The sequence below is a fragment of the Cololabis saira genome, chromosome 16 (genome assembly GCF_033807715.1).
Source record: "Cololabis saira isolate AMF1-May2022 chromosome 16, fColSai1.1, whole genome shotgun sequence".
NCBI classification, from domain to species: domain Eukaryota; kingdom Metazoa; phylum Chordata; class Actinopteri; order Beloniformes; family Belonidae; genus Cololabis; species Cololabis saira.
The window spans coordinates 13,050,791-13,075,294 of NC_084602.1; the positions used below are offsets into that span (position 1 = coordinate 13,050,791).

A 24,504-nucleotide genomic window follows, 5' to 3' on the forward strand; every position below is an offset into this window, starting at 1 on the left:
CATCGAGGGCTGCTTCATCACAGCAGACAGAACATTCTACAATCAGTCAGATGGGCTGCTCATCCATTACCGGGACGTCAGCGGCGACTTGTCCAACCTGCCGAAGCTCGAGCGACCGCCATTCCAGAAGTGGATATGGATGAACCTGGAGTCACCGACCCATTCATGGACACATCCTGGGGTCGAGAACCTATTCAATTTGACTCTCAATTACCGTCGGGATGCTGATATTAACGTTCCTTATGGATCCATTTTAGCAGCGAAGACCAAGGAGGACTTTGTACCACCGAGCAAAGACAAGCTGGTCTGCTGGATTGTGAGCAACTGGGACCCAAACCATGTGAGGGTGAAATACTATAATGAACTTAAAAATCACATTGAGATCCACACATATGGAAACGCCTTTAATCACCGTCTTTCTGATCAAGACTTCCTTCCGACAATAAGAAGCTGTAAGTTTTATTTGTCCTTCGAGAACTCGATCCACAAGGATTACATCACTGAGAAACTGTACAACCCGCTCTCTGTGGGCACAGTGCCGGTGGTTCTCGGCCCACCGAGGAAGAACTATGAGAACTTTGTTCCAGGAGATGCTTTTATCCACATAAATGACTTTGCTTCAGCCAAAGAGCTGGCCGAGTACCTGCTGCAGCTGGACAAGAACGAGGAAATGTATCTCAAGTACTTCAAGTGGCGGCGGCACTTTAGAGCAAAGACAGTCCAGTTCTGGGCCGAGCACACGTGCAAGGCTTGTGATTATCTAAAAAGGCACTCAGAGTACCAGGTATTCAAAGGCCTTGACAAGTGGTACTGGGGCTAGATTTCCTTCTTTTACCTTGTCACCTCTTCATGAAATACAAAACAGACATAAAAAAAAGTGGCTGCTCGAGAGCAAGACAAGCAAATAAGAGAAGGATTTTAAGTAATGCTGGATTTAACTGAGGCAATCTCTGGAATGTGAATGCTCTTTTAAAGAATTTAAAGAATTTGTCCTTTGATTAATTTTGCACATCTTAAAATGACAGCTAGATGCCCTGAAAACTGGAATATGAGGGTTGAAGACAGTTTGAACCATTGAAAGTCTGGGAAAACACGACATATGTTCTCAAAGGACAAATAATGACGGGCAAAAGTCATCTCCTTATATGTGTGCATCAAGATCATCAGAGGTAGCACTCATGCTGTATGCGTATAGCATTCACTTGGGAAAAAAAAAGAAAAAGCTCTGTTTTTGCGTGACACCCCCCCCCTTTAATGGAAGCCAACATGACCAACTTGTTTAGTTTTATCAAGTTTTCCTTTAATCTGGGTTTAAGACACTGGGAGATAGTCCTGTCTCTAAGCCATATAGATGGTATTACCATTAGTTTGTCGACTTTATGCAGAAACCTAAGGACTATGCCGTTGTTCAGACGGAAAGCCATTTCAGATCTCCTCTACATAACAATGTTTCTCCAGGAGCAGTTGAACATATCTGATCCATGGATACAAGATGATGAATGCATTCCGGCTGGCTTTGAGGTGGCCCAAGAGACGATCAGGAGACTGCTGAAAATATTGGATCTGCAAGGTGTGCAGCTGAGGAGACGGAATCGCCTTCGAAGGCGTATGGGCGGAAAACATTACCTGGAAAAATAGAAGAAATTATATTTAAAACATGGTGGAAAAAAATACCTCAAAAAACAGAAACAATTATTCATAAAAGCAGGGCGGAAAAAATTACGCCGAAAAGCAAAGCTTTTTTTTTTTTTCCAAGTGAATGCATTACGCTTCCATAATTCATGGAAATACTGTAGACATATTTTAAAACATAAACAGTACATAGACAAATAAATGTAAAAGGAAATGAAAGTGCCTTTAAAAGTTTTTTTTTCTCTTATATTTATATTTTCATATTCTGGTGTCTGGGCAATGAAAAAAAAATCATTAACTAACAAAGTTAGTCCGAATTTTTTTATGTTTTTTGTTTTTCCTTCCATTATTAATCATTTTGGGATTTTTTTTTCATTTCATTTTTTTTTCTGAGGTTCTAACCCTATGTATATGATCTTGCTGAGATGGCTGAGCCAAAATGCAATAGAGATTTGTGTGAAGCCCTGTGACTTTAGGCACTTTGTGCTATCATAGATGAAGTTATCATGAGTAGGGAATTTCAAAGAGAGAGAGGGGGGGACAATCTAGCTACGGGTGGAATACCAGACATATACTAAAAAGCAAGCAAATAATGTAGTAAAGTTTCACATCAGTGTATTTGAATAAATACATTTAACAATAACAGCATTATAATGATGATTTGCAGTGTTTTATTTTTTGTAGCTCTTGAGCTACAAAGCTCTGGAAGTCATCATTGCTGCAGATGAGGGCCAGTTCAGTTTTCAACTTGTTCTTGTTCAGCAGACGATAAACTTCCATGGTGTGTTCAGTGCACTGATCAGATTTTTGGTGAAGGAGAAACGGTCTTGTGCATGGCCTAAGATTAAGCATTTTGTTATTAATCTGGTGTAATGCTCCATGCAGTGCCAAATGAATATGCTGCATGTAATTTACTGTCCGTATACTTCACGTAACTGTGACTGTTCAGGGATCGTGGTCTCTTTAAATGGTGTGATGACACTGAGCTCCATGCGGGTTGGATTGCTGAACAGCGCCATTTTTGTTTAGAGTTCCTCTCTTGCAATTGCAATAAATGAGATATGCTTTTGTGTGATCAACATGTGAAATTGTCTACTCGATTTTCTGAAATTTCCACAAATGGATAAGTTTAATAGAATATGGAAATAGGTATAAGTCAGCTTTGGCATTGGTATTATGAATTAATATATAAAAACAAATTATCTGATGTATTATGTGTTCATTACATTTAAGGGCAAGTGTAAATTAACGTAGCACCTCTATAAAAGTAGCCTATTATATTATACATGGTCTATTCTAAGGTGTGTACTTTTCTGCACAATACACAACTACGATTAAAAACATTGTAAAAGACCAACAGCACACATTTAGCTTCTATGACACAGCCGTAGTGGGCCTCATCTCCAACAACGATGAGTCTGCTTACTAGACTGAGATTAAACATCTCGTGGAGCTGATAGTGGACTTTGGCAGGAACCAGGGGAACCTCCTCCTGGTCCTGTCATATTAACACCTCGGTGAAGAAAGGCCCCCAGCATCTTTACTTCCTAACTGAGGGACTTCCAACGCCCACTCAGGGCACTTACGAACTTCTACACTGGCACTATAGAGAGTGTCCTGAGTGGGAGCATCACTAACTGGAGGGGGAACGTCGCCAAAAGGACCAGCTGGCTCTCAGGAGGGTGGTTCGCTCTGCTGAGAGGACCATCAGGCCCACCCTCCCAAACCTGCAGGATATTTATTCCAACTGCTGCAGGATATTTATTCCAACTGCTGCAGGATATTTATTCCAACTGCTGCAGGATATTTATTCCAACTGCTGCAGGATATTTATTCCAACTGCTGCAGGGCCAGAGCCAGGAAGATCAGCAGCAACCCCAGCCACCCAAACAATGGACTGTTATCCTTGCTACCTTCAGGGAGACGGTACAAACAGCTGAGGGTCAAAGCAGACAGGATTAGAAGGAGTTTCTTTCCTCGGGCCACCAGCCTGTTGAACTCCACGTAACATACACATACTGTACATCTCTTTGCACTACTACACTTTGCCATTTTGCCATTTAACATTGACTCTTTCCTTAGTACTTGCACCCAGTTTATTGCACTGTATGCACCTATTTCTACCTTTTCTATTGCTTTTGAATGTTCTTTACGTTTTTACTCATTTTTTTTTAATCGTTTGATTTGAACTAAGGTACATAAGAATTTCACTGTAATTACTTGAAATTATATGTGACAAATAAACAAAACTGGAACTTGAGCTTCTGTCTCACCTCTGAAGGTCACCTGGGCCCAGTGTGCCCGTTTCTTTTCCAGCTGAGATACACTGACACTATTCTCCACAGAAAGCAGGGAGGGAACATGAACAGGACCAGTGGAGAAAATTTAAGCTTTACTTTCCAGGTAAAATAACAAGAAATGCTTAGTTCAAGCATCACAGGGAATAACACAATATCAGAAATATTAAACAACACACATATTAATTTCCCTGATATTTTGTATGTTGTCTGAACTGCTGCATGATTCTCTGGAGAAAGACGAGTCGATGGTCGATTGATAGCGATGTCTGGCTGATCAGGTCCAAGCTTTTTTACGTCAAGCTTCTCTCAAATGCCGTTGTTTTAAGTGACTTCACTGAATTTAATTTATCTTTTTCCATTTTGCTTTTCTCCGTTGTCCGTCTCTAACTCCCCCTCAAACTCAAACTCACTCTGCCGCACCTTGTGACCGACGGCAGTAAACATAGCAAGGACGGTGGTGAGTCCAGCTGCATTCAAATTTAGCTGCACCCTGACAAGCGAAGTATTTTATTTTATTTTGCATTTTTTTCTTATGGTGAGTGGTGGGGCGGCGCCCTAGCGCCCTGTATTGCTCCGCCACCACTGCTGCCAACGTCAGACGCAATTGTTGAGGTCATGAACACGCTTCGTATTTTGGCTCAAAATGTTATCAATAAGGCGTTGAAGCAGAAACGCACCAAAGTTTGGTTATATTTCACGAAAAAGGACAATACTAGGGCTAGGTAGAACCATAGACTGTATATAACAATTAGGGTTGCCACCTTTCAGAAATAGAAATAAGGGACGCCCCGATTTCAGCAGCGCAGACGCCAAAAAAAGGGACATCCCCAAAACTTCTAAACTGCATAGAAATGTATTTATTTTATGCGAAAAAAACAGAATGCTTTGATTTCAAGTTTAAAGTGCTTTAATAGCATTGAACTTGCATGAGTGTACAGACAGACAACCATACTAGCAACTGAAATAGTCTCCTATGCTATGTTTGGGTAAAAGTATGGTGTAATATATGGTGTATATAGTGTAAAAGTTAATTTATTTCAATACTTCAACTGAAAAGGTGAAACTAATATATTACATAATCTCATTACATGCAAAGCAATATATGTTAAACCTTTATTTGTTATAATTTTGATGATTGAATTGTTTATTGATTTCATAAAATATTCTTTTTTTTTAGATTTTTTATTTGGGGTTTTCATAAACTGTGAGCCATAATCACCAAAATTATAACAAATAAAGCCTTAAAATAACTCACTTTGAATGTAGTGGGAAATAATACATTTGTTTCGCCTTAAGTTGAATTTACTACGAATAAAGTTTTGCAATATATTCAAATTTTCCGACCTTCACCTGTATATTATGACATCAATAAATAAGAGCATAATATATGTCCGTATTGGTTCAATACGGAACGCAACTTTTAATTCCCAATTAACAATTCCGTATTTCAAGGGACGGGTGGCAACCCTAATAACAATGGATGAAGGATTTGGTCACGTGACCCATTGGTTTCTGAAGACCAGTTTTGAAGCCTGTTTTTTCCCCCCTTTGATGTGAACAGTTCAGGACTTGCAGTTCCTCGACTGACCAATAGAGGGCGGCTGCAAAAGCAACTCAATCTCAATTGTCCCACTTTAGAGAAGAAATTATATTTACAGCCTTGTTCAAAAACTGCTGGGATTGGTTTGTACCACGCCAGGAGTTTATGTCACGCATTGAATTTATTTCAAATTTTTTGGTAGTCGGCTAAGCCAATTGCTGGCCGTTATCACTTCCTTATCCGTGTTCATAAATCTACCGTCTTTCGCTAAGCAAATATCTGTTTGTACGAACCCAGCATCGGGTAAACGGGATGGTCATTTTTGATTTTGACGTTGAGTCACTATATTAAATGGTGTATACCGCTGTAAAGGTCTGAAGGCAGCTCTGCAGATATTTTGGCGGGGTTCGGCAGAAGGAGCTGTGAACAAACCTAACTATGATTGATGTGCAGTCAGTGCGTTTCCGAGGGTTTGCTGAGTGTTGGTTTATAGTTAAAATCAAAAAACTATCATTGTCCAAATACTTCTGGACCTAACTGATTTTCCGACCGAATGAGCTGACTCTGTATACATGATTCTGTCTGAAATGTGTTCTTCCTTGTTCTTGCTTACAGAGCATATCAAATATAATTTCCATAGTCACTGCCCATACAACAGCGCTATGAAATAAAAGCCGGAGTATAAATAGCTGTGCAAAAGCCTTGATAAGTGATTGAAGAGACAAAGACGTGAGTGTTGTGGGGCATAAACCTCATCCATGCGGCTGTTGTTTGTTATCTCATATCCGCGATGGCACTCTGGTATTTTCAGAGACGGCGCATCTTTGTCAAGCGCCTCCTTTCAGCGGTGCAGGTCAAAGTGTGTGAGTAAGTGTGAGCATGTCTGTTGCCGGGATCAAAGGCATAGCATATAATCCGTCGCTGTCAGTTGGGCATTAACAGGAAAGTTCACAGGGGTGTGTGGGGAGTTGTTCATTTTCTTGTCAAAGCGCAAAACACAACAGCTCTCTGTGGTTAAAAAGGATGCAAGGCATTATTAACAGCACAACTTCGTTACCATACCAATGTTTCTATATAAACAGTAGTGGATCAGAAGATTATTCCAAATTTGAAAAGGGTCACAACATACCAGATCCAAAAATAATTCCCTTTTTTCATATTGCATTGGACTGATAATGCTAAATCTCATTCTAAACTGTTAAAATCATCAACCTGTTCTTCTGAAAAAGGCCCCAGCATTTTTATTGGGATGCACGTACCTTGCAGTAGACAAACCCCTCTATTCTTCAGGAGGGGAGATCCTGTGTCTGGCTATGTGACGAGTCTTGTCGCCCGCTCATACCACGACTCCTTTTGCTGAGAGCCGGTGGGAAGTGGGAAGTATAGTTAGCTGAGGCATTACCCAGGCACTGACAAGGCCTCCCTGAAGGGGTTTAAGGTTTTGTGAGATTATAGACTGAGATGATTGTGTCTCTTTGCCCCCCTGCAATCTCCTGTGTGGCTATCCTGTTCAGTTGAAAGTGCTGTGTTGAAAGTGAGCTCTTCCCATCGTGGACAAACACAGAGGCCTGCAGAAGGACAGGTTTGTGTGAGTCCTCCTATTAACCACTAGAGCTGCCCCTCATCCCAATCTAATGGCTCCCACTTATGCTGTCATCGCCATGCCGACCAGCTGTCAGCTTTGGTGTAACAAGGCTTTTGTTCTTGGGAGAGCTGCAACTACGTCGTTTTGATCTGCCTTGGCCTACAACAAGTCACCTCGAAGGAGCCACCAAAATAAATGCTTCTCTTCTCCGCAGAGATCATCTGATTGGGTGGTGGGGGTGGTGTGAGGGGGGGGCAACAACTGCTGACACCTCATTGTAAAGCCCTGTTACATTAAGCTAAGATGATGTCCCGGCACAGGTCAAATAAAGGTCTAGTTGTTGAGGCCCCGACAGACTGCATACAAAGTCCGCTGGCAGCTGTTCGCTGGTCGACTTCCGAGGATTATGCAGGGGAAAAGAAGAATATGCAATATCAGCAATCTTTTGGCCCAAAAGAATCGGCACTGCCTGCTGTCAAAGTTAATAATCCAAAAAGACAAAGATCAGCACCTGTTATCCACCCGCTGCAAATCCTGGCTGTGTTGTAAAATTACAGACAGCACCAGTGTAGATTAACACACATTAAACTCAATCCATGGTAATCTGCTTTGCTGACGTGCGATTCATTTTTCATGACGTTCATATGCCAACACAGTCTAAAAGATAATAGTTTTTGTTTGACGGAGAATATAGGCCACCGCCTGGATGTCACGTGATGACAGACGTGTCGCAATGTGGCAGCAAAGATTAGAGGAGGCATTGAACACAGTTATGCAGTTGGTTGGAGTTTATTTATGGTCTACATGACAGAGTGATTATCAGTCACTCATCTGGACATCAGGAGGGGGAAATTAATTTTTCATTAATACATTGGTAATGTGATCTGGAGCAGAGGGTGACTCCAGCTACTTGGAAACAGCATTTGGGAAAATCCGAACAAATAATATGGGAATTAGGGCTGGGCGATATGGACCAAAAGTCATATCTCGATATTTTCTAGCTGAATGGCGATACTCGATATATATCGATATTTTTTCTGTGCCTTAATTGGGGTTTCCCCCAAAGCATTATAGCATAGCATCTCTGTTAGCTTCATTTTTTTCTGAGGCAAACCCTTAAAAAAACAGTCAGTTTTAATACAAAGCCTCGAGCCAAATGTCACACAGGTACCTTTATTAACAGAGGTCTGCACAATATCAAAATGTATAAAACAAATGAAATAAAAATAAACTGCCTGCATATATAGAATAAAAATTCTTCTTGAATAAAATAAAACAAATATCCCTTTCCTGCATAACAATTAAATTAAAATACCCTGTGCAATTAATACAATGTAGACAGTAACAGGCAGACTTTTCCACTGAGGTTGACAGTTGTGCAAATAACAAAACATTTGTGCAAATCTCAAATAAAACATTCAAGTCAATTTGTCACAAAATAAGCTATATCATAATAATAAAAAAAAAAAAATGTAAAAAAAAAAATATATATATATATATATATATTTTTTTTTTAAATCGATATAAACGATATTGTCTCGTACCATATCGTGTTTGAAAATATATCGATATATATTAAAATCTCGATATATCGCCCAGCCCTAATGGGAATTATTGGAAATTTGTAGTATCTTAAATATAGCAGAATAAAAATATTATTTCAGGATAATCTCGGTTAAAATGGAAGCCACTTGAATCCAACAACTAAACTAAACTAAACTTTGGTGGAGTTTAACAAACACAAATTGTTTAGGGTACAGTTAGCTAGTGCTCAGATATGCTAAGCGAAATTTGACTGAGCAAAGCTCATGGCATCAGTTATCAGTTATCAATGATAAACTCCAAAATACTTGTTATGTGTGCACTGCATTGCATCAGCATTTTAACTTTTCCCTAATGGAAACTCACGGAATAGTGCCATATTCACAATTTGACTCCCAAATTTAAACCCCTTTTGCACATTTATGGAAATTTGCTGGTTCTTCTTCTTTCTTTTTTTTTACCTCTTTGAAATGTTACTTGAATCTGATGTCATGTACCGTAGGTGCTGACGGTCCTTTCACAAAACACCAAGATCCATGGCACTCCATCACTGGTTGATGCAACAATGGATTATTACACGAGTGCAGTTCTAGACGTGTGTTTCTTTAAAATGACTGCAACTACATGAATGCAGAGAGAAGAGAATTACTCTACATGTACGCACAGTTCCCGCCGGCCTCATTATTCTCCCTGACCTTCCTGTGCTTGTATGTGAGGGATTAGGCCTGTGGGCCGGGCTGGTGGTCTTCCCAGGCTATTTTTATGAAGATGTTTGCTCCCCTTAATCCTTTTGGACAACTGATATGGGCAGATGCACTAAGACACAAACGTAATTAGCCAACTGTCAGTCAAAGACGAGTCCGAGCATTTAGACAAAGAAAAAGTGGATTTATTTCAGACAAGCTTTTTAAATTCCTAAAGATTGGTATTGGAGATTGAGTTAAAGGCGACACACATCTAAAGTAGCATACTGATTTTAAAGCTATGGGAGCACTACTATTTGTAAGAATATAAAGATTTAAATTGCTGTTTGTGCTCCTCTGCTTTTATTTTCCTGAGAGTAGGTTAAAACACACACACGTAACGCTTCAACTTCCCCTTTCTGAGGTAATGCCAGAGTTCTCTCCTTCCTGGTAAGAGATCCTGGTAATAATTCAGTACCTGGCAATCATGAAGTTGTTGGCACTTACGTCCCGTAATCCATCTGCTGGGCTTGTGTGTGTGTAGCAGGCACTGACAAAAGCCACAAGTGTGTCCAAGCCCGTCATGGCATCCAAATGGTTCACTCTCTCTGCTGTGTCCAAACATTTATGCGGCTGGGATTTGATGTTTGAGAACTAAAATTGTTGAATTGTTGATAAAAGAGTTTCTGCAATAATCTTTATTTTTCGTTTCTTTGTGCCTTTCTTTTTATTTATCTTTTAAACCATCAATAATTGTTAAATCAGTTCTTGGTGATGTGTGCTACATGAGCTCCCATAAAAGGTGCAGAATGATGTAGCGGAGCATCTCCATTCTCTCCAGAGATTACCACTAATAAGAGAGCCTGTATTTATAGAAGAGCCCCTCAGTGGATACCCCATAATCCTGCCTGGGCCGCTTTCATCCCTGCCTCATCCCTGCGTCTGGACCGCTCACACGCTGCAGACCCCGACTGCATTCTTAGCCCACATCGACTGAGGTACAGGCTTCTTTAAAGCAGCACTTTCCTTCTGAAAAGAAGGGGATGTTTTGTTTGATCTCTTTACTTTCATGATGAGAGAGGGTAAAATAAAAGAGAATTGTGTTTTGACTTTTTCATTGTTTTTTTTCCTTCTCACTTATTTTTTCCTTGCCGTCCAGCTTTCCTCCTCCTGCTGTTTTTGACCTACAGATAAAAAAAAAAAAAAAGCAAAAAAGCAACAATAATGTCAGCAAGTGAGCGCTTTGACTGCCATTACTGCAAAGATTCTCTGCTGGGAAAGAAGTACATAATGAAGGAAGACACGCAGTACTGCACAAAGTGCTATGAGAACCTATTTTCTAATTGCTGTGAGAGCTGCTCTTCACCTATTGGGTGCAACTCCAAGGTAAGGAAACAGTGATACTCTGAAGATAATGGCTTTTGCATAAAATAGACAGCAAGAGTGACGTCATAATATCATGGCCCAAAGATTATACACTTTAAAAAATATCATAATTTTAGCATTGCACTTTGAGGTTTAAATTCATAAATGGTGAATGTAACAAAATATATATATACCGTATTTTCTGGACTATAAGCCGCACCTGCATATAAGCCGCACCCGCTCTATTTTTAGAAAAATAATAAAAAAAAGATATACAAGCCGCATCCGCTCTATTTGAAAAAAAAGATATGCATGCCGCAGATATTTATGTTGTTAGATTAGATATTTACTACATGTACAGAAGGATTTTGAACTGTAAATGATGTACATGTTTGTACCTAAATAGATCCTTTCCTAACAGTGTCTTTTAACACGGCAGCAATTTTGCTGATTAAAACGGGACAGAACCAAGAGAAAATAACCAGTATTTATTCATCTATTTATCTGTTTGAAATCTGCTTCTACTTTTATCTGCTAAAGAAGAAGTAGAGTATTCTTCTTTGCATTTATTTTGTCTTAGTTTTGATTCTAATTTCGGTTAGAGCGCCCCGAGCGGTGGAAGAAAAATCCACAGAATAGCCGCACCTTTGTATAAGCCGCATGGTTCAAAACCTATGAAGAAAGTAGCGGCTTATAGTCCAGAAAATACGGTATATAATTTTTACGAAAAATAATATGTTGAATCTTTACAGGATCTATCCTATAAGGATCACCACTGGCATGAGCAGTGCTTCAAATGTGCAGAGTGCAGCCGGTCTCTGGTAGAAAAGGCCTTTGCTGCTAAAGAGGATTTGATGCTCTGTACTGAGTGCTACGCACACGGTTATTCCTCCAAGTGTGGCTCCTGCAAGAAAACCATCATGCCAGGTACAAATGCATGCTGAAATGATCAGGAAATGTAAATGTATATGTGGCTACAGATTGTGGAAAAAATTGTATATTTTGGTTTAAATACTTCAACGATACACTCATGTGGCTGCATGGCGGCATTGTTAGCGCCGTTGCCCAGCTTAAAGCAAGAAGATTTCGGAATCAAATCATCATTTTTATTTCATAAATTTCCTCTGAGTGCTCTGCCTCCTGCACTTAAAGTTGTAGGTGGACATGGCAACCTGTCTGCAGACCCCGCCCCAACACGGTTGGCATGACTGTCGACAAAGCGTCTCCAACATCTCAGGATTAGTAGATTTAGGAACTGAATATACTTTGCTTATCTGTGGACTTTGGGAATTGTAACTTTGTAGGTCTTTTATGAGCTCTACCTTTGCACACAATACATTTTTTTTGTCATGGCATCACACTTGGCCCTTTTTGAAAAACCTGAGCCAGGTTTCATCAGAAAACTTGGAACAGGAAGTTTTCCCCACATCTCCACAAAGGAGTTCTGCCACAAAAGAAAAGGAGATAACCCCAAACGACAGGCATAGATGGATAAATTAAATGCATCTATAGAAGAGGACTGCACTTTTTGGTTGTTTGTTTTCTTTTAAAAAATAAAATCAATAGCAAAATGGAGGGGGGTGAACCTTGATTTTGAACATCTACATCAATGGCAGTAGTTGGGTTATAAAGTGATCATTTCAAAGGTAGGACGGGTAATAAACCGCCAGCATAAACCTACAATTGTGACTTTGAGTTAGAATATGGTCATAAAAATGTGAACTTGAAAAGCATGATCACCCTTTATTATGAGCTTTGTTTAGTCATATAGTAAAATATAAGCATTTCAAAGAAGCCAATTCTATCCGGACTGTGCTGTCCCTTCCTCAGAGGCAAACTGGGACTATTTTGGGGATTGTGTTTTTCTGTCGTCAAGGTACCATATGCTAACTAAGCTGCTTCTATCCTGTGTGCCAGGTTCTCGCAAAATGGAATACAAGGGGAACAGCTGGCATGAGACCTGCTTCCTGTGCCATCGCTGTCACCAGCCAATAGGAACCAAGTCCTTCATCCCCAAAGATGCCGGCTACTTTTGCGTGCCCTGCTTTGAGAAGCAGTTTGCATACCAGTGCTGTGCCTGTAAGAAGGTAGAGTTACAGCTGTGAGGTTAACATGTAATGGTCACTGCAATAAATCAAAATTGTAGCAGTGTATTGTTACTACCAGACAGAGAGAGAGATTGAGTGCGAGAGAAGATATGTGTCTATCATTTTTATTTCTCACTACTGGTCTTTCCTGGTTATATCTCAGTCTATTACAACGGGTGGAGTGACCTACCAAGATAAGCCGTGGCACCGTGAATGTTTCCTCTGCATTAGCTGTAGAAAGCAGCTATCGGGCCAGCGCTTCACCTCCAGGGAAAACTACCCCTACTGTCTTGAGTGCTTCAGCAACCTGTATGCAAAGAAGTGTGTGGGCTGTACCAAGGCCATAACTAGTGAGCCCTTCCTCCTTCGTCTATTCAATCTGTCACAAATGCAGTTTTTGCAGATATGTTGATATACGTCATTTTTCTGCAGGTCTTGCAGGTGCCAAATACATCTCCTTTGAGGAGCGCCAGTGGCACAGTGAGTGCTTCACCTGCATGCAGTGCTCCGTGTCACTGGTGGGACGTGGCTTTCTCACCCAGCGCGACAACATTTTGTGCACCGACTGCGGGAGGGAGAAGTGATGAGGTTGTGGACGGACAACCACACTCAACAACAGCAGCTCACGTTCTGATATTTGTGCACCCATGAATATTTCCTGTCACTGTGCCTAGAACAAATATGATATAATAATATGGTGTTACAAATCACTCTTAACTACTCCCTCACATACCCACAATACTTTACTCGCCAAAGTGGTGATACTTTCATCAATTAAAGTTTTGAAATAATTCTATCTATTGCTGAACAATGCTTCTTTAAAGAAAGAAATTGGTTTTTGCAAGGATAAAATAGATGCTGCTTTTAAGACAATTCACGGCCGATAAGTTTTATGAAGATAAATGGCAAAATGTTTGATGCTGATAATAACTGCTGCAGCTGTTTGTTGTGCTTTCGCAGCGGATGAAATTAAATGCTCACAAAGGAAGCTGCATACGGTGCATGAAATTTGCTTTAAACATGAAAGGTTGCTCCAATAAAGAGTTTCAGTTTCTCACCTTGATATGTCTTATTGTGCTCAAATAATGCAAAGCAGAAGAAGCCTCTGCATAATTATCTGAAATTCCTGAGGGATGACATAAGGCACACAGTTCAGTGAAACAAATATAGGGTAAATTATTCCCTTTTTTTGACCACGATGACCTCTTTCAGTCATGCTTTAGACGTACATTGTTGAAAAACGACAAGGGAAGATGCACGTGGGCTCTTGACCTCATCACACTCAGCTCGTGCATTAAACTCAAACAAACTCATGGTTAAAATAAATGATTTACAGATCACTTGCTCTTCTGCTTGTCCACTGACCAAAGCCACCACTTTAGTCCTTGGACCTACCAACAGTAAAAAGTGGCCGTGACGGAGGCAACCACTAAATGTCCCTCTTCTTCTCCATATATATATTGTAAAAGATTTTTTTTTTTACTTCTTGGAGAAGTGGCTGGATGAGTTATGCAAGTGTCCTCTTCCCGTGGCAGGATATTCGCCTTAAAATGCTGACATAGATTTCCTGTCAGCATGTAGTCACACCGAGGAGGAGAAACCACTTTACACTTCATTTACTTGCAAAGGAATTAAGACAAAGCTGAACTGCAAAGAGGTAGGGACTGGTTATTGACCATTGATCATATTTCAGGATTTTACATTTAGGTTTTTACTAAAACTTCACAGTGAAAAAAATGGTGTATTAATGGACCTTGTTTCTTCTGCCTTTGCTGGTGATTTAACACTTCAGCTGGATTTTTCATTCGTGCCTTTGCAGAGCCAACATCCAGCATTAGCAATGGCTTTCAGAGCATTCACCCAAGTGCATGTTTATGAAAAGCAGGGAGTCTCAAAAGAGAAGGACAAGACCAGCATCCAGTGCCTTGAGTGCTATGACCGAAATGTATATATGGGAACTAAAGATGCAACAGTCCAGCACCTGATTCTCAGCAGAAGCACAAACGGAGTCCTGAATTCGGGCCAGACCAACACCAGAGAGGGTAGAGCGAGAAAACTAGGCTCAAGCGGCTCTGTAGTCAAACTGAGGGCGGTCCCGCTTCTCAACCATCTGCTCGTCCTGTGGGACAGAAGCGTCACTGCCCTCAACATGTTCTCCTTAGAACCTGTTCCAACTCTGAAGAAGATCCAGCACGTGTCTCTGTTCGAGCTGTGCGACTCATCGCTTGAAACGGAGAGAGCATGTGTGCAGATAGTGACGTCCTCTAGCCGCAGGAAAGTGATCCAGATCCACGTTGTGGGGGTTAGCAGGTGGGAGGTTGTGAAGGAGGTGTCCCTGCTCCAAGAACCTGTGGCTTTGGCACTAGACGGCACAAGTCTGTGTGTTGCCACTGCTCACAGATATGTCCTCTGCAACATTCACACTGGGAGCACCGAGGAGCTTTTTTCCCACAATCATAGGAGGCAACAGGCCTTTGTTGCCTCAGTGGGGCGAGGGGAGTTCCTCCTGAATGGTCCTGAATGTTTGGGTAAGTGCTGACAAAATGTCCCGAAGGCTGCCCAGCCCATATTTCATGTACCAGTCCTTCTATCCACCCAGCCAGGGGATATTTATTTACCCAGGAAATCTTTCTGTCATCTTTATCCCTCAGGCGTGTTTGTGATGAAGACAGGGACGTGCCAACGCCCTCCCCTCCAGTGGCCTCGGGAGGTGCTGGCAGTCGGAGTATATTTCCCTTACATCCTAGCCCTCGAGCCACACGTGCTCTCCGTCTACAGCATGTTAGATCAGCTGTGCAAACAGACGCTCAATCTCAGCGGAGGACAGGGGCTGCTTTCCACATCAGGTAAACCAAGCAATGTCAAATCGGCCACTAATCCAGGCATGGTGTAACACAGGAGCCCTCCAAAAGATGCAGTCATGATTGTTTCAGCCAATCCTTCGAGCACACACCACACATTGAGCATCTCTGGAAAACCCTCTGATCATCCCACTGCTTGCTTCCACCTGTCTGTATGGATGTCTGGTAGATGCCTGCTGACATCCTGACCTGCAGTCCCCCCCCCACCCCTCTGACCACCTCAGCGTCTGCTGTCTACATCTGTTTATATCAGGGGTCATCAACCCTGGTCCTCGAGGGCCGGTGTCCTGCATGTTTTAGATGTTTCCCTGCTTTAACACACCTGATTCTAATTAATCATCGTCACCAGCTTGTCATCAAAGTCTGGATAGTTCTGTTGATGACACAGTCACTTGTATCATGGTGCAATGAAGCAGGGAAACATCTAAAACCTGCAGGGACACCGGCCCTCGAGGACCAGGGTTGGTGACCCCTGGTTTATATAGTCGTCCCTGTAGTGCACTAACTAACCATTTGGCACTTTTGCACTAGGACTTACTGAGCCCGACTCGGTTCGTCACGCCTCTACCCGCCTCTACCCGTTTGTTTTTCCACAGCCAGGGGAGAAGTGGGCAGGTTGGGGTGAAGCTTCTGTGACGTACTCGATTGCGCAACCCCTTTGTTCATGTCGGCGGTGATCAGAAATCAGCTGGAGCCGCGAGCGGCTGAGAGTAAAACAGCCAGTCTACATCCCTTTTTTAATTCTGTCGTCAGTCACCAGGTTTATGAACATCTGCACCTCAGAGTTGGATCACCAAACAGACGTTTTGCGCTTTATAATAAAATCGCCGCGAGCCGCGAGTCGCTCTCGCACTGACTCCCGCTTCCTGATTCAAACGTCTGACGGCCCCGCCCCCCGACCAATCAGAGGCGTGGAGGGTGATGACATCAGAAATAGTCCCGGCTCAGCCCGCAAAGAACCTCGCCAGAATAGTTACAGAAATAGTATCGGCTTGGAGCAGCTCTACCCGTCTCAGCCCCTAGTGCAAACGTGCAAGACGGGGGCGCACCGAGCCGAGCCGGGCGGAGGCGGGACTAGTGCAAAAGCGCCAATTGTGTCTGTGTCTCTCCTTTCTCTGTTATTCATTCTCTCTGTCTGGTCTCTCTTTTCCTTCTCTGCCCATGGCCTTCTGCAGGAGGGTCCCCCCTTATGTTCCGGGTCCTGCTCAAGGTTTTTTCCCTCCTAAAGGGGACTTTTTCCTCGCCACTGTTTGGCTTAAGGTTTTTCTCCCACTAGGGGAGTTTCTACCAGTCATTGTTTATGTAATAATTGCTCAGGGATCATGTTCTGTGCCTCTGGAAAGCGCCTAAAGACAACTTCTGTTGTTATAGAAACTATATAAAAACAATAAAATTGAATTGAATTGGAAAAACAAAAGCAAATCTCCCCACAGATGGTGTACTAGCGTTCACAGAAAGAGATGTTTTCAGCCTGAAGCTCGTGCCATTCGAAGAGCAGATCCGTGAGCTGCTGGGACATGACAGGGTTGAAGAGGCCTTAGTGCTGCTGGATGGAGTTCAAAGCTATTATCCACTTGACACATATGAGGTAAATGCTGGATTATACAGAAGAAATTCCAGAGGATGCAAACACATTCTTGCTTTAAAATCTACTGGCTGAGTAGCTTTTTCTCTTTTCCTCAACTTCAGTTCTTCATCAGCATCTGCTCTTGTCGGGCGGTATTCGTTCCAACAAAAATTTTAGTATTTTATAACTTCATGATGCTTTCTAAATAATCTTAATACGTTACATACCAAGTTGCATTCCACTAAAGTACTAAAAACTTTATATTGCATCATTGTGAGTCCGTTGTGTATTCCAGTTGGATGAATCCAACTGAGTGCAGCAGATGGCGTCATTCTGGTGGAATTTGTACCAAATGAAAGTGGAAGATGATAAAATTAACATACCAGTGAGTCTCATTTGGTTGGTTTCTTGTGTTCATTTTTGTGTATTATTGTTTGTTTTTTTTAATTGGCAGGAACTGCAGAAGGCCACTACTCGCCTAGCTGGATTTGTTCACTTCTACCAGGAGGATTTTGCTGTGGCCAGAGATCTGTTCATGTAAGAGCAAACACCTCCCAACATTACTGCTCCAAACTTTTAGCATGGTTACTCTTTATGAAATTGTTCTTTTGTGCTGATTTCTACACTGTTGTCCGATAAGAAATCAATAATCCCCCCCCCTCCGCTTGCTTAGTAAAGGTGAACTGGACCCGAGAGAAATCATCCACACCTACCCCCACATGGGTCTCAGCGAGGGCTTTCAATCGCAATTTGATCAAGTAAACCACCGCAGAGACCTCAAGGTGATCTGGGAGGGGGACAGGAACACATTTCATCGTTACCTTGCCTTCCTGGGAGATTATCTGAGAGCAGTCAGGGCCACAGAGCAAGGCCTGGCGTGTGTTAAGCAGGTGGACGGCGCCCTCCTGTGGCTGTATGTGCAACTGCAGGACCATGAGAGTTTGCAGCAGCTTGTAGATTTCCCTAATGAGTGCAGCCTCGACCACTGCGTTTCTGTTTTGGACCAACACAACAGGTGAAAATTTTTTTTTTTTTCTGTGTCAGACATTTCAGATAATTTCCACAATTTATAAAGGGGGGCTGTTTGTCATCTATATCTCTTTAGATTTTTTGCATTGGGCTCCCTTTACAAAAGTCACGGGATTCACACTGATGCCATTGAGGTATTTACTTTCCCAAACCATCATAAACATTATTTATACATGTTTACATTTATTAACGTTGTAACTTGTTATATTCCTGCAGACTTGGATGAAGATTGTAGATGGCATCTACAAAGATCCCACGTGCTCTGATGTTTATGGACACATAGTAAAGACTCTTACTCAGCTGAAAGACAGAGAGACTGTGTGGGCTTTTGCAGACTGGACTCTGCAAAGAAACCAGAAGGTGGATTGTTTTTCTTTTTTTTTAGATATCCTTAACTCACTCAACTGCAGAGGGCAGAGTTGCACAGTATTACTATGTTTTAAAACATGCATGATGTTAAATGCCTCCCATCACTTTAATTAAACTGCCCACCTTTTTGTTTTGAGTTAAACAGCTGTCCTATTATTATTCGTCAAAGGTAGGTGTACAGATTTTCACCAAGCGTCCACCAGATGATCAGTTTGAGAACTGCGACGTCCTTGCCCTCTTGGAGAAGTATCCACGAGCATTGCTTTTGTATCTGGAGTTCCTGACCTGCGATTTGAACAGTAAGGTGGGTGCTTTAACAGCCTCGACAGGTTTTTGAAATGCAATCGAGGCACAAATGATGTAATGTGCCCTCAGGAGGAGAGGTATCACAGCCGTCTGATCCTGGCATATGTTGCGGAGACGCTGCAAGAACAACTGGAAACAGAGTTGGATGTGACCAGAGCGAAGCTGCAACAGCTGCTATGGGAATCTAAATGCTACGACGTCTCTGCCGTGTATGGTGCGTGGGAAATAATCATCACTGAATCATCAGAAAACTCCCAACAAAAAGTCATTTTTTTCTTATTGTAGACCGGATGAAATCAACAAGTCTGCACCTAGAGAAAGCCATTCTCTTGGGTAGGACTGGTGATCACCCCCAGGCGCTGCAGTTGCTTGTTCATCAGGAGAGGGACCTCCAGGCTGCGGAGGCCTACTGCTGCAGGGCTGCCCGGGACCAGGACTCACACTTACTATTCACCCTGCTCCAAATCTACTTGAGCTCCCCAGATCTCACAGGAGCTGCCTTGGACCTGCTCAAGAACCACCCTCAGGCATTTGCAGCAGAGAAGGTCATCCAACTCCTTCCTGACTCCTGGTCTGTTCAATTAGCCTCTCACTCTTTAATTGGATCTCTCAGAACAACCTTTCACCAGAGGCAAATGCTGAGGGTGCAAAAGGGTTTGGCCCAGGCAGAACTCTTGAGGCACCAGGTCATTTGGGTGGGTCCAGTGACTTATTACGCTTTTTAATGAATATCACATCTGTTGTTTCCCCCCTTTTTTATGTATCCTGTTGCCCTTTTGCTCTCTTCACTGTAGATGCAAGCCTCAAAAACGAAATTCAGAGTGAACAGGGAGCAGAGGTGTTCGGTTTGTCAGGACAACCTTACAGAGCCACAGTTTTCCCGTGATCCAAGAGGTGAGCTAATGCACACAAGCTGCGCTCGCTCTACGTTGCAAGGACAATGATGCACAAACCCCGATAGCTTTCTTAAATCCACTGTTTTTTTTTTGCAGAAACATGGGTCACTGCAATCTTGAATCAGATTTCTCGCTTGTTAACTGTTTGCCTACCTAATCACTTTTCCAGATTATATATTGTCACTGAGGCAGAGCCCTCTACAAACGTTAATTTCTTGGATCCATGAACAGGCGGGTTCTCTAATTAGATAAAAAGAAAATACATGGGGTAAATAAAAGAGCGAGCAGTGCACTTTTTCAGGGCGACATGTCTGAGCCATATCCTACAGACACTGTACACATAGTCATAAAATGTGGGGGACACTCTGGGGAACATATCACTGATCAGTCAGTGGGGTTTTTACATGGAAACCATATGTGGTGAACTGATGACCAAAGAAGATCTGACCATGCTCCACTGCTGTATATATTCATCTCTGGCATCACAGTTTCCACTGTGTATATTTGTCTACATAAAGCTGAAAATAGGCAGTCAACAAGAAAGTGGCCACGAGAGAGCTTTTTTTATTCAACTCGTACAAAAATATACATTTATGTCCCAGGGAAGTAACATTTTGGACTTACTTATTTTCTTAAAAAAGTTTATTGAAACCAAGTGATGATATCTGTGATGTGTCTATTGAACTAGCACCATCTCCTGTGTCTCCACATAATGTTCAACATAAATGGAAATCATTGATTCATATGTTATTCACGTTATATATGTTTATATTACATAGTTTATGTTCACATGAAGGCTAAACATAACTTGTCATGATCAAAAAGTCCCAACTGGGCTTCAGTTCAATTTATTTAACCCTTTCCTTGTGAAAAAAATGTATTTTTATTTTTACATTTTTCAATAAAGACAGAGATTTTTGGATAATGCATTTGTCAATGTGTCAATTTGTCTTGTTATATGTATCAATTCATTCAGTTGTTAGCAGTGTGTGTGATATGGTGATTGCACTTGGGGTGTTTTCGACAAAATCTTGCTTAGGGCCACCAAAATCCTAGGGCAGCCCTGAAGCCGCCTACTGCACCAGGATGAGAATCCATGGCCATGTAACACTTGTCTTTTTTGCCCTAATTATACAAGTTCCAATCCATTTCCATGGAAGATACAGCCAAGAACCGCAGGATATTGGTAGTCAATTGAATTGTAACAAAGGTTTGTGTATAACAACATTTTAGAGCCTTTCTATACTCATACAAGGTTAAACTTGCCTCAGTTTCTCTGTAGGGACCCTGTCCATATTATCAGTAGAATTACATTTTTGAGTCTTGTCTTAAAATAGAAATTTCTTTTGATGCGGCTCTATTTGCACAAAGTGCTAAAATTATTTTGTTATGAATGTATATATTGTGTTCCAACTTAAAATTGCACCAGTTGCGTTATTTTTGGTTCCTAATGAATGTTTATACCATCCTACGACAGAACCGGTGCTCTTTTAACTTCAGAATGTTCTTTTAAGGATGGCAGATTCATTCATTGTGTTTTCTTATCAGTTTTTTTTTTCCGTACTTCTCACTCAGTGGTTTCATTCAATGTGCAATGTAGTCTTTACTGGAAAAGTAACCAGGCCCAAGGTCCTGTAAGATTTGTATTTCATTTTAAACGTCTCACATTGAGGGATAGATTTAACCTCCGACTCGTAACTAGGTAACTCGGGTGACCGAGCCTTTTCAGTTGCCGGCCCCGGGCTCTGGAATAAGCTCCCCTGTAACTTACGTGCGATCTCTGACCTGGGCCTTTTTAAATCTAAACTGAAAACTTATTTATTCAGGGTGGCTTTTAATACCCAGTAGTGTGGCGACACTTTTTTATACTTTGGTCTTGATGGTATGTTTTATTCTTGTTTTATTCTGCAAGCACTTTTTGTCTTGATTGTATTTTTATTCTGTAAAGCACTTTGGTTCCCCTGTAGGTCGATGTAAGGTGCTATATAAATAAAGTACATTTACATTACATTTACATTTTACACTGATTGGAAAAAACAAATACATTTTTGCTTTTGTTTATCTTTTGTTTTGCTGTGGTAGCTGGACAGTTGCCACATTTATTTATCCATATTTGAGGCTTTTTAATATTGAGAATGCAATTGTCAAATTGATCTAAATAAATCGTATCTTAAATTTTGTTCATATTTATATTGGCACCTTTACATCACAGCGTAAAGTCTTCTCCAGCACATCTGAAATGTTTTCAATGGTGTTACGCTCAGACTGTGATGGTGAATATATAATACGATATCTCATGCTCCTTGAACTACTCTTTCAGAATTTGAGCTTAAAACATTCAAATTTGACTATGCCCATGCTGTCAGGAAAGAAAAGCAGAATGATATTATGAAACAATCTGGTGATTCATTGTATTCAGGTGGTCAGTGGACCTCATTTTATCAGAACCTAAAGTTGCTGAACCTACAACTGATCAACTGAAGCAATCTCTGATCATAATACTGCTCTCACAGGCTTGTGTATGAGGGCTGGACATGATGGGCTGCTCCTCTTCTAATCCTATGCTCCCCTTACTCTGGAATAGAGAAAATCTGGGCTCATCAGACTACATGACTTTTCTTCTTTGCTCCAGAATTTAATCCCTATGTTCACTAAGAAAAATAATGCCTTTTTTTCTACACAGCTGTCCGGGCCACCTAACTCGAGTTCTCCTCATACTGGACTAAATATGCATATTTCAACCATTAAACATTGCCATTTGTTCTAATTTTGACTTTCTTTGATTAGGTTTCACCTAAAATTTGAATAATCTCTGATCTTTTTTTTTTCTTTTTTCCAACAACAATGCACAAATTGTTTTTTCTATAATGCCATCGGTCAAGCGGCAGCCTGGTCCAGTTGCTTTGTCACATCGTGCATTTCTTTGCAAGGATTTCGGACAGTACAGGTAGGCAAAAGACTTCTGACCCACTAACAGAAGTGGGGCAGGAGTGCTCCCAGTGCTTGTTAACAACACCTGACGGTGAACGAGCCAGATGTTGGACTGCTGCGCTGCAGGTTTCCATCTTTGCCATCTACGGAAAAAACTTCCCTTGTGTTATCTGCTGATGCTGCATGTGATATCATCACTGCAGTTGTTGCAAAGGAACGAATAGTCATCCACCTGTTAGTGACAGGGCCTGGGAGCAGCAGCCTATAAGCAGGGAGGTCCAAACCTCTCTCTCCTCCCCCACCTCTTTTCTTCTGGGGGACTACCAAGGTGCTCACAAGCCAGCTGAGAGATGTCTTTCCAGCGTGTCCTGGGGCTTAAACCCAGTTGGACATGCCCGAAACACCTCCTTAAGGAGGCATGCTAACCAGATGCAACAACACTCCAATAAATCAACCACGCCTACTTTTCAATGGTTTCTCACAACATGATTCCTTTAGATTTTTTTTTAAATATTAGACTTTCTTATATATTGTTGTATAATTTCCTATTGGGGATTAATAAAGTATTCCATTCAAATTAAATTCAAATGCAGTTTTTTCCTCTACCATGGTGGGTCTACGTTATTATTCCAGGTTTGAACAATGCAAAAACAAAACAACAAAAAGAAAAACTAACCGGCCTCCTTTGCAGCTGTGAACTGCAGCAGCTCCAGAGGAAAGTTTGGTAGGTGTCCAGACATTGGTCTCCCTTTATAGATGCACACATGCTGCCACAGAATCAGCAACTCAAGGGAAAACAGAACATTTTCTTCTTGTGCTTTTTTAAATTTCAGTGGCGGAAAAAAAAGCCTGCTGTCTGGGATAGGATGCAATTAACTACATGTAAAGATAGTTTTGTTTTGGACTGTCATAGGTTGTTGTAGAGATAGAATAATGTTTTGTTCGGGGTTGATGCCTGAATCAGCTAAACAGTAAATGTGATTTTTATGCAACAGTACAGCATTGGGGGAACAACCCACCGAAGGCCATAGAGAGCAGGTCATTTTCATAATTAATACCTTTAAGTAATATAGATGTCTTAAAACTACACAAAGATAAGAACTCTTCTCTTTGACTCTGAAGAAAGCACATGAGCTAACAGATGGCACACTGTAAGTGAGGCAGGTATTTCACCCAACAACCTCTAATGGGAAAATGACTGCACAATGCTTCTCTGTGCATCATTCTTCATATTTATAGTCAAAGCCACAAATTACCATAACATGTCCCTTATGACGCATTTTTTCAGTCTTTAGTGGTCGCAGAGAGACAAGGAGAATCTTAATTTGTGGCCCTTTTGGGAGCAATAATAGTAAGGCAGGAGAAAACCTACATGATCTAACTTTAATTCCCACTCTCCCCAGCTAAACTAATTCTGTAGATATAACTAAACTACTATGGGAATAAATAGCCAAAGAGGATGATCAAAACAGTTTTTTTTTTAAGTCCAAATGCAACACTCTCATTTTCGTGGATTGCTACCTCAGGGTTTGACAGAATGCCAATGGGAGAAATGTCTAGGGTATCCCACTGGAGACACAGAGAGCAGAGGCGGGGACCACAGACACCCACCCCTACCCTCCTCCCGGTGCCACGCTTTATATACATCATACTGGAAAGTACAGAGTCAAGCCTGCAGGGCTAATCTTGTATCTCTTTACCTCTTTCAGTGCATGAAAGTGTTTTATTTACTGGATATTTTCAGAACTATAAAACTCAGTTTTGTTCATAATTGCTGCTCAAAGAGTAGTTATCTTCTCTGCAGAAACATT

General features: G+C 41.4%; 3 protein-coding genes across 7 annotated transcripts in view; all 3 read left to right on the forward strand.

Annotated features, from left to right (window-relative positions):
- LOC133462457 (4-galactosyl-N-acetylglucosaminide 3-alpha-L-fucosyltransferase 9-like) overlaps positions 1–3,865 on the forward strand; it is a 6,858-nt gene extending 2,993 nt beyond the window's left edge. For both annotated transcript variants that reach the window (XM_061743710.1, XM_061743709.1), the window contains one exon: positions 1–3,865. This exon is cut by the window's left edge and continues 271 nt beyond it. In XM_061743710.1, coding sequence (XP_061599694.1) covers positions 1–820 — 820 coding nt within the window. In that variant the 3' untranslated portion in view covers positions 821–3,865.
- A 6,266-nt stretch (positions 3,866–10,131) lies between these two features.
- On the forward strand, positions 10,132–13,765 carry fhl5 (four and a half LIM domains 5). 2 transcript variants are annotated; one of them, XM_061742979.1, is made up of 6 exons: positions 10,132–10,280; positions 10,442–10,668; positions 11,400–11,574; positions 12,565–12,734; positions 12,898–13,084; positions 13,167–13,765. In XM_061742979.1, exons 2-6 carry the CDS (start codon positions 10,507–10,509, stop codon positions 13,316–13,318), a joined length of 846 nt encoding a protein of 281 aa, XP_061598963.1. In that variant the 5' UTR covers positions 10,132–10,280; positions 10,442–10,506; the 3' UTR covers positions 13,319–13,765. The 2 variants fall into 2 exon arrangements, with proteins under 2 accessions (XP_061598963.1, XP_061598964.1); XM_061742980.1 differs by lacking the exon at positions 10,132–10,280 and having other exon boundaries at positions 10,283–10,668.
- A 95-nt stretch (positions 13,766–13,860) lies between these two features.
- Positions 13,861–20,687, forward strand: si:ch211-266g18.9 (transforming growth factor-beta receptor-associated protein 1). Of its 3 annotated transcripts, XM_061742978.1 has the most exons (13): positions 13,861–14,391; positions 14,554–15,262; positions 15,386–15,580; positions 17,029–17,183; positions 17,617–17,699; positions 17,836–18,177; positions 18,268–18,325; positions 18,408–18,551; positions 18,730–18,864; positions 18,936–19,080; positions 19,152–19,561; positions 19,661–19,760; positions 19,859–20,687. In XM_061742978.1, exons 2-13 carry the CDS (start codon positions 14,575–14,577, stop codon positions 19,987–19,989), a joined length of 2,586 nt encoding a protein of 861 aa, XP_061598962.1. In that variant the 5' UTR covers positions 13,861–14,391; positions 14,554–14,574; the 3' UTR covers positions 19,990–20,687. The 3 variants fall into 3 exon arrangements, with proteins under 3 accessions (XP_061598962.1, XP_061598960.1, XP_061598961.1); XM_061742976.1 differs by lacking the exon at positions 13,861–14,391 and having other exon boundaries at positions 14,404–15,262; XM_061742977.1 differs by lacking the exon at positions 13,861–14,391 and having other exon boundaries at positions 14,404–15,262; positions 19,661–20,687.
- The last annotated feature ends 3,817 nt before the right edge of the window (positions 20,688–24,504 follow it).